The 10,000-nt window shown below is 40.6% G+C and overlaps 1 protein-coding gene across 1 annotated transcript in view; it reads right to left on the bottom strand.

Moving 5' to 3' along the window:
• ZFHX4 (zinc finger homeobox 4) overlaps nucleotides 1–10,000 on the bottom strand; it is a 211,127-nt gene that overhangs the window by 6,498 nt on the left and 194,629 nt on the right. The window contains exon 10 of the mRNA XM_019527824.1: nucleotides 6,618–9,885. Within this exon, the coding sequence (XP_019383369.1) occupies nucleotides 6,618–9,885 (3,268 nt within the window). The remainder of the gene's footprint in view (nucleotides 1–6,617; nucleotides 9,886–10,000) is intronic.

Raw genomic sequence — 10,000 nt, 5'->3', positions numbered from 1 at the left:
CCTGGTAACACATTTTGCCCCCACACTGCAAATTTGATACAGGGCACATTTTAACTTGCTGAGTGTGTGGTTTGTGGCATCACAAAGAGGTTTCAAGCACCACAAACCACATGTGCCTGGATGTCTGGATCTGGCCAGAGTGATGCATTCAGAGTGAACTACCACCCCAGATTTGTTAGCTGGTTCTGTATTATACTCTTGTGGGCTCAGTGACCATTTTTTCTTATTCTTTTCTATTCCTCTTTCCTTTTACCTCCATGTCTCATGTTGCTCTCAATTTACCCACACTGCTGCTGACCATCCAGTCAACTACCAATTTCACTTTTCATGTTATTCTTGGGAATTTAGTTGAAATGTAAAAAAAAAAAAAAATATTCAGAAAGATTGTGGCAGAGCAAAGGAGTATGTTTTTTTAAGGGGAAGAATGGATTAAGAACTCAGGGCAGATGACCAGGAAACCTAATCCTTCTGTACTTGACATGAGAGAAACAGAATGGGAAAATTCACTAATTCTAAAGAAATGCTCTAGCTCTGGTACCTCTTTGTTTTAAGTAGGTGTTTTAACTGTTTCAAGTTACAGACATCTCTTTCTCTCAGAGGAATCTAAGATGGTTTAGTTTAACCCAAATAGAAAGCTGAGGACCAATGTTCTGAAAGGACTGGTAGGTAAAAAAAAATGTTTCTCTGCAGAGAGCGAGAAACATTAAGTGAAAGATCTGTGCTCTTTCATCAACAGCATATTGTAAAATAGAAGTGGACTTCAAGAACATGAGCCAGCACTGATATATGTCCTATAAACTTGCACCCCCTCCAAAATACCCAACTATATAGAGTTATGCTGATAATGTTAATGATAATGCTAAAATCTTCCACAATATTTGGAAGCAATATGGGGCATTTAATGAACTGACCCACATGTTTTTATTCAAATCCATTCAATAGGGGAAGGACTTTCTGACAATAAACCTTTAGAAGCAGACAGTTTTCTGACATGGCAACAGCAATTATTTCAGATAAATTAACTGAGTATAGATGTAACCAAGTGTGTGTAAACTGCCTAATCCTACTCTCCAGCAAGGATGTTGTTTTATTTTTCCAAGTGAAGTAAACTCGGTCAATATGGGCGCTGGCAGATTTTGGGGGGGGGAAAGGGAATTTTACCAGAAGCAGCAGCACATTACTTTGACCCAGCTCCTGTGCTTCAGTGCCGCTTTTTGGTGCTTTTGTCTAATAGCTGAGACAGAAGCACCAAAAAACCCCACTAAAGTGCCCAGATGTTGGAAAAGCTGGGAGCAACTAATGCACTGCCTCTTCTTGGCATGTGCTGGGGTCAGTGCATGAGTACACCAAGTTTAAAATAAGGGCCATTTTTTCCCACCCACATCTGCAAGTGACCCATAAATTCAGTTAGCATTAAAAACAAAAAAAACAAACAACAAAAGAGGGATTATACTTTCAAGTAGCATAGAGTCAAAACTATATTTTAGAAACATGTTTTCCAAGCATGATGCGTCAGGAAATATTGAACTTTAAAACAAATCAATTTAAAAATATTTTTCAGAAGTTAATAATTTCCTTGTTATGTTGAAAATCCAAACACAACATTGTTGGGTGTAAAAATCAGAAAGTGAAATTGATCATCAGCTAAATGAAGCTGATTGGGCTAGTTTTAGAGTGCAGAATTCCATAGAGGAAAGCACAAAGGAAAGGAAGCATAAATTCAGAATTTATTAATACAGTTTCTCTAAATCAATGTCCCAGTATGGGTCTACTGCTGTTGGCATTGTCCCTTTAAGCAAACAAGTAAGATGTAATGGCCTGGGCTTTTGGGAACAGGAGCACTAATCCTGAAAGCACTTATAAACAGGAATGACTATTTTAATATAAGTTGCTTTATTAAATCATGAAGATTATTTCTACCTATGTATTTGCAGGTTTGGGGCCAGGAAAAGGAAATAACACACAATCAGGAAATAATATTTGAAATTCAGAAGTAAATACACAATGCTTGAGGCATAGGTGCCTCCCTTTGGAGCAGACTCCAGGCATTTAGTAATGCAAAAATGGTATCCTGCTAGGCTGAGAATCTAGAGAAATGCTTAGAAGATCACAGCCAGTGAAGAGCCTGATCAGGCATCGTACCTCCAAAAAGGGCATCTACACATGCACTTTAATGTGCAGTAGCCTATTTTACTGCACATTAAAGCATCATATGAAAAACTGGGCAATTATGCTAATGTGCAGTAAAATAGGCTACTGAACATTAAGCATCACTTAAAAACCATGCACATTCGTTACTGTGCATTAAGGCACCCTAATGCACATCTGTTTAGTACCTCAGGGCACCTATACATGAGCACCGAAACTGCTCTGATTAATCGAGTCTGCTGGAGCATAGCAATTACCATGATCCAGCAACCTCCTGCATCTCATGTATCAGTAGCCGCACACTTAAAAATGGCGGCAGGGCACTTGAACTAAAGCTCGTCAAACAAGCTTTAGTTCAAGCATCTCTGCTGCCCTTTTAAAGCCTGAGGACACTGATACATGAGATGGGGCACTACTTTAAGTAATAAGTCACGTCTCAAATCTTCTCTTTTGCTTTTTTTCTTTCTTTCTAGTGAAGTATAGTATAGAATGGCTCTTGGAGTGGCTCTGATTAAAGTGCTACCCCCTCACCCTGCTCTCCAAAGCATGTATAAAAAAGCCCCAACATTGGAGGTACTAAATTTAAGTCACATTAGCAAAAGCACCTTGATGTATGTGTAGACATGCCCAGGGTGGAGGAAATATTAGATGTGGGTTAATTAAGTGGGTGGAGTATTTGTTTTGAATACATATATTAAAGAACTTTTAAGGCTAACAGTATTTTTCAGTAATGAAAAATGAAAATAACCTATTTTTCTTTCACTTCAGCTACTCCATTATGTGCCACAGGGAATGAAGATTTATATATACACAGGTATTTATTGGGCAACAAAGAAAGGGTGCATGGCCTATTTAGTATATGGTAGAAGAAAAAATGAATGACAAAACTCTACTGTCCAGTTTACGCAGCAGGTTTTGCTCACAATGGACAAAGCTGTGAGATGAAAGAGGCTGAGAACTAATCCTAATTACTGCTTCACTGAAAATGCTACTATATTAATGATTTATATGCATCTCAAATAGAAGAGCTATTTGGTGGAAACTAGACCATCTGAAAATACACTGATCGTGTATCAAGTGGTCTGTATTACCCCTCAGCCCGAGTTCTTTAAGGTATCTAAATGGCACTTAGATGGATTTTAGATATCTACCTCTTTCAGTGCGAGAGACCCTGAATTAATGGAAAACCATTAATATGTGTCCTTTTGTAATGCATCTTTATCTTAGCCTGAGAACCAAAGAAAAGGAGGGACCAGCCATCCTCCTTCTGCCCTGTTATACTAGTGTTTAGGGCACTTTCCCAAGTAGTCAGAAATCTGGATTTTAAGCCTTACTCACCCTGTGTATGTTTAAACCCATATTTCCCATTTCCTAGGGGAATACGCTTACCTCCTGGTTATATCATCCGAAGAGCTAAGGGCATCCTCCATCCTGTTCAAGCTGACACCTTGGATGGAAAAGGATTCATGGGGCCAGAAAGAGAGCAACCAAGAGGGAACCAGACATTGTAAACTCAGTTAAAATGGTATTTTTCAGAGAAGGAAAGAGCCATACATTCTGCTTCTACTCTAAATGCCGTTTATGCATTAATCCACTGCTTAGTTAATAAAAGTGTATAAACAGCATTGGAGGCAGGAAGAGGTGCAGAAGCTGGGGCTTTCTCTCTTCCAGAGGAGTTCCTGCCTCACTAGTCTACAGAATCATTTTTCTTTTTGTTTGTCTACCTTCTGGCCCTTGAGTGTTATATTCCTTTCCATGCAGTGGACAAGCTTCAACAGGAGAGACAGAGAATGTCATCAGCACTGCATAGTCTTGTGGTTATGGCACTGTCCTGGAAAGTGTAAGATGTGGCTTCAAACCTCTTCAGGATTGGGAGTGCCTAGAACCCTGGGTTTCTATTTCTTAGCCAAATGCCCTAACATGTACATTATTGGACATAAGGTAGGGATGGAGAATCCCCTGTTCTTCCTCTGTTCAAGTGGTCTCCTCACAGCAGAATAGAATCCAGAAATGATGGAGTCATAAACTATGTGGCTCTGAGTCACACCCTTCCATGCCTATTTCCTATTAGCTACCGGTAAGCCACTCCCTGGATATGCATATGGCTGCACATTGTCAGAATGTGATAGCTCTGGGCCTCTCTGGGGCTGCATCTACACATGCGGCAGACTGCACAGTTGTTACTGAGGAGTCATTTAGTTCTTGCATAAATGACCACGCAGTAACTGGCATTACTGCACAGTACCGTCGCTGGACATTTTTTCCCCCAACACTACTGAGCAGAAGCAACGAGCTACTGAGCAGTAGCATCACCACACAGTTAGCACCCAACAATGCTACTGCACAGTAGCAATGAGCTATGGCACAGTAGCTTGTTGCTACTGCACCATAGCATCTTGTGTAGATGCTCCAACGGTGGAGTATATCCCTCTTGAGGTGAGATAAACTTTTTGCAAAACATCTAAGTAGGCATAAAAGGCAATACATTTCTTGGTAAATTATTAAGGGGAGAATCTACACGCTGAATATTCTGAGGCTTGCTGAACTTGGATATTAGTTCATCTGTGGCCATTTATTGAAAGTAATCATATCTATAATCCGTAATACACAAAAAAATAGCCACATACACATCATAGGGTATTAAGAAAAAAAATAGGTGAATATATTGTAGATTTCACAACAACATAATACATCTTTTAGATGTGCTTAATGTTCCAATGGACGAGCTTCATATTTGAGAAAAACAGAAGGGCATTTGGCCAGAGAATTCATTGGGGAAGGAAAGCCCTTCTGACCCAATGAATAGAAAAAAAAAGATGCTTTGACCACAACTTGGGAAAGCAATGATATAGTCATTGTCAATCAAAATAGAACTGTGTAGACAAAAACAAATTGCTACTATTTTAGTTTGACTGACCACACTACTGATAGAATCAGTAGCCTTCTTGCCAAAATCAGTTATTTAAATAAATCAAAATTTACTAATCTATGACAACAGAAATGAAATCACTGGACCATACTGGTAAAGAGGCTTTAACCTACATACTGATTTTCATTTCTAATTACTTGTTTTGTGGAGCAGCCAGGAAGTGGAAACCATTTAAAAATAAATAAATAAAAGACCTGTTCTGTCAGGACTAATCAAATGGCTCTTCAGAAAGTCTGATCCTGAGCAACTCAGCAAAACTGAATGAATGGCCAAGTCCTCGTATGCAAGCACATGCAGTTTGTTGTGCCACAAACCTCTTTGTGGCACCACAACTGCAGGCAGGTAATGTTTAAACATGCCCCACGCTGCAAATTTGCAGTGCAGAGGAAAAAAAATCACTACTGGGATTTCCCAGTAGCAAGCTCCCCCTCTCCCTACCCCAGGAAAAAAAGCAGTACAGAGCACACAAAAATAGCAAGTGCCAGAATACATGGAGGCTTGGTTCTCCAGTGAGATGCTCTGGCTGCTGGCCAGAATGTCTCTACTGCTCCCTTTGTGCCCTGGCTGCTCCAGCATGCTGGTAGCCAGGAGAAGCTGGACAAGGGTAGTTTGCCCAACATGGGACGATGTGCCCTGCAACAAAGCACAAGTGAAGGGGCATGTGCTGAGGCAAAACGCAGTAGCACAAATTTGTGCTGCTATTTGTGCCACTGCAAGGGCATGTCCCTGTTTGTCTGGACATGGCCCATGAGTCCTTCTTAATGTAAATAAAGGAAGCAAAATGCTGTCCAGAGTCAACCACAGCCTATGTCTAAGTCTTGTATTCAGATAAATCCAAAAGACCAAATGAAATGATGAGTGTCTGCAGCACCCATAGAACTCAAGGTGAGCTTCAGGTGTTCAACAACCCTTGGGATTTGTGCTACAATGAAACAGTAGTTAAGAATGACCTGAAAAGGAAACTCCTCCTGCTACTCAGACACTTACTTAAAATATCCCAAAGGTTTCCAGCTAATATTTGATAACTAATTAAGTACCTTCTGAATGAGGCAACAAATTGTGATTAGCCCACTGAAGGGATAATTAAGGCAGGTTACCTGACAAAGACTAGTCTGGATTGTATCAGATGATAATTTAATTTTTTTAAATAGTTAAATGCAATATTTTAATGTACTCATTGCAAAAAAGGAATAAAACTCAAAACCACAAAGGGAAAAACAATATTATGTAAAATGTTATTGCAGTCAAGAACACATAGATATCCACTCAATTACAATTATTTCTGGAAGTTGGATTCCAATTCAATCCTTCAATTAAATTGTATTTTATTTGGGGGGAAGGGGAAATCAGTGATATTACCAAGTTATTGATGAAACAATCCAATATTACACTGAGTATAGATTGTATTTTTGACAGGTTCACAGAAAGAATACGAATATGATATGAATGCACGACATGTTATTCTTATCAACCAGTGGCTGATAATTACACAGTATCATTACATTCATAGATTTTAAAAATCACCTCCTAATTGACTTACTGTTTGAACTTTGTGGAAATCCAGGCAAGGAGGATGGACCGTTCATTCCAGGCAGAAGAACAGGAGGAAGGCCAGGGAGTCCTGGGTAAGCTGCTGGCAAACTGATACCATGAAGTGAACTGCTGTCCATCATTCCTGGTTGCTGTACTGTTAGGCCTAGCACATCTGTAGCCTTCTTTATGCGATCCAATTCTTGTTGTGCCATCAGCTGTCTAACAGTTGTAGGAGCTAAGTAATCTTTTTCTCGATCTAACTGACTTCCCACAGTTTCTCTTACTTTTGTAATATGTTGTTTGGAAAATATATGATCTCTTATGGACAAACGTGCAGAATACTTCACCCCACATAGAGAACATTCTGGTTTTGAGCCTTCAGTTCCAGTCTGATTTATCATGAATGGCTTCCCTATATTAATTTTGAATTTCTTTTCTTTTGCCCGGGCATTTTGGAACCAAACCTGGACCACTCGTTTGGGCAGACCAATCTCATTCCCTAGCATTTCGCATTCTTGCATGGTTGGAGTTCGATAATCACTGAAGCAAGCCTTGAGGACTTTAAGCTGGAGGTTGCTCATTTGTGTTCGGAAACGTTTGTGACCTGGTCGATCACTGTTTTTAGATTTAAAGGGATTATTGGCTCCAAATGGGTTAGGTGAACTTGGATCAGCTATGCTTGATGTTTCACTGCGATCGGCATTATCATCAGGATCATCAGTAACATAAAAATTTTGGTCATGATCACCATCTTTGTCAGTAAAATGTATTGACGGGCTAGTTAGGGAGTAGAGAAACTTTTCATCAGAATTATCATTTGTAGGTGTGGATGCTGCTTTTGGCAAAGTATCATTCATAAGTTGTTTTGGGTCTTTGGGAGATGATGCAGGTTTCACATCCCCTGAACTACCAGTTGTGCTTTCCATTTCATTGTTTCCCTCATCTCCTGTTGTGGCATCACTAATTGCTGTATTAATTGATGAAGTCTCATCAAAGTCAGTCTTATTTTGTTCATATCCAGAGTCAGCAGGAGGGGCATTCAGATTTTCTATATCCTCACTAGATTCTACTTTGATTGAAGAAGGGCTTAAAAGATTCTTCGGTGACATCTCTGTAGTTTTATTAACAAGGGTTGATACTGTAGAGGATAATTCATTTTCACTTGATAATTCAGTCTTTATTAGTGATAGTGATGGATAATCAAAAAACATGTATTTTTGTGGACTTTCTCCTCCATCTTCTGTTGGCACTAAAGGACTTGGAGGTAAACTATAACCTGCCTGTTTTCCTTCGTTCCAGTGCCGAGAGCGAATGTGACTTTCTAAAGCTGATTTTGCTTTGAACAGTGCTCGACAGAAAGGACACCTTTTGTGGGACTGGGCTGGACCTACTGCACGGAACTGACCTTTTCTTTCTCGGGCTCGTGTGTTCTGAAACCAGACTTGTACCACTCTCTTTTTAAGTCCCACTTCACGTGCAATATGATCTAACATTTTCCTAGTGGGATTAGAATCTAACAGGTATTTTTCATAGAGTATTTCTAGCTGCTCTGGAGTAATTGTAGTTCTTAAACGCTTATCACGATGTTGGTCTTCACCACTGTTTCCTCCCTCTTTTTCACTACAATTATTATCTTCTTTATCATCCAGTTTTCGTTTAAGTGACCCAGAAACTGTAGCAGAATGAGCCGTATGTGATGAACCTGTCTGTGGGGGCATCTGAGCAAGAGAACTGTTAAGCAACTGTCCAGTCATCAGAGGACTATTAGGGTCAAATATCATGTATGGCATATCCATAGGTCTTTCTAGAAATTGAGAGTGAAGAAATTGGTTTTGGGCTGCTAGGAAATGCATGTGCTGGTGTTCTTGCCAAAGTTCTAGAGTTGGAAAGGCAACTGTACACTGGTCACATTGGTACTGTAATAACTGAGGAGGTAGACTGTTCTGTAGAGGTGCGATTGAAATTGGTAAAGGACTGGAAGGAACAGGTGTTTGTGATGCAGATGGAGGTCTTCCAACCATCTGTGGCTGTTTTTGTTGTTGTGACTGAGAAGCTGAGGGTTGTGGATCAGAGGAAGTTATTGGGGCAGACTGTACTGGCTTGGTGCCTTGGGAGGTTGTATCAATTTGTTTAGGTGTGGAATCACTTTGCTTTGGCTTTTCTGTTGTCTCGGGTTTGGGAGAAGTCTTCTCAGGTTCTGGTCTGGGAGAGGGCATTAAAGGAGTACTAGAACCAGAGCCAGAGCTCGCTGCTGTCACAGCTGCACTTTTTGATGAGTCAGTTTGGCCAGAAACTGTGCAATTTTTATATACCATTTGATCTGAGGCATCCATCGAATCTTCTGTTTGGCTTTCATCTTGCGCATCATCATCTTCATCTTTATAACACTGTTTTTTCTGATGTGTAATCAAATCAAAAATTCTGGGAAAGACTACACTGCACTTTTTACATTGATATTGCATATTGCTAGTTCGAATGTAGCGCTCATTGGTGAGTTCCCTTTTCTCATTATCCTTAGTTTCTGCTTGATTTTCATAACTTTTGCGCGCTTTCTGTCGTGCATTTTGGAACCATACAACAATAACTCGAGTAGGCAGGTTAAGTACAGTTGAAAGTTGTTCAATTTCATCATCCTTTGGATAAGCATTTGTGTCAAAAAAATCTTGCAGGACCCTAAGCTGGTAGTCAGTAAACCTTGTTCTAGATGATCTCTTGCTGAAAGATGCATCAGACTTGTAAGGTTCTACAGTGGTGGGCTGAGGATCAATTCTTATGTCTTCCAAGACAGTTATGGGAGGATTGCTAAAATTGTATGGGGAATCTTTATTTCTTTGCCGCTCCTTAAAAAGTGTATTACGAAACCAGTGTTTGATAACCTTTTGAGAGAGGCCAGATTTCTCAGCCATTTCTTGAATCTGCTCTTCACTTGGAGAATTGTTAATATCAAAATAAGCCCGCAAGATTTTTAACTGATCATCTGTGATTCTCGTACGTGGACGCTTGAACTGAGAATGCCGTAGGAAATTGGGATCTAACCCTAGCTGCTGCTGACAAAGCTGGGTAAGATCTGCAGACAAAGTATCCATTGGTGGCAACTGGAGAGCAAGCTGAGGAGGCAGTGCAGGATGCTGCACTGGCTGCATCATAATTGGAGGGAACAGTGGAAGATCAAGCGACACAGGCAGCTGGACTTGAGGTGGAGCTGAAGGTGGTGGTGGAGGTGGGGGAGGCGGTGGTGGAGGTGGAGGAGGCGGTGGTGGTGTGGGTGGCGGAGCCTGCAAGGGAGTTGAAGTTGTGTTTTGAATTTTTCCAGAGCTGGCTGAAGAAGGCTGCGAGGGTGTGGGAGGTGGGGGAGGTGGAGGAGGCGGGGGAGGTGGTGGTGGCGGAGGG

The sequence above is a fragment of the Gavialis gangeticus genome, unplaced genomic scaffold (genome assembly GCF_001723915.1).
Source record: "Gavialis gangeticus isolate Ggan-Ray unplaced genomic scaffold, GavGan_comp1, whole genome shotgun sequence".
Taxonomy (NCBI): Eukaryota; Metazoa; Chordata; order Crocodylia; family Gavialidae; genus Gavialis; species Gavialis gangeticus.
This window is presented reverse-complemented; position numbering and strand designations above follow the sequence as displayed.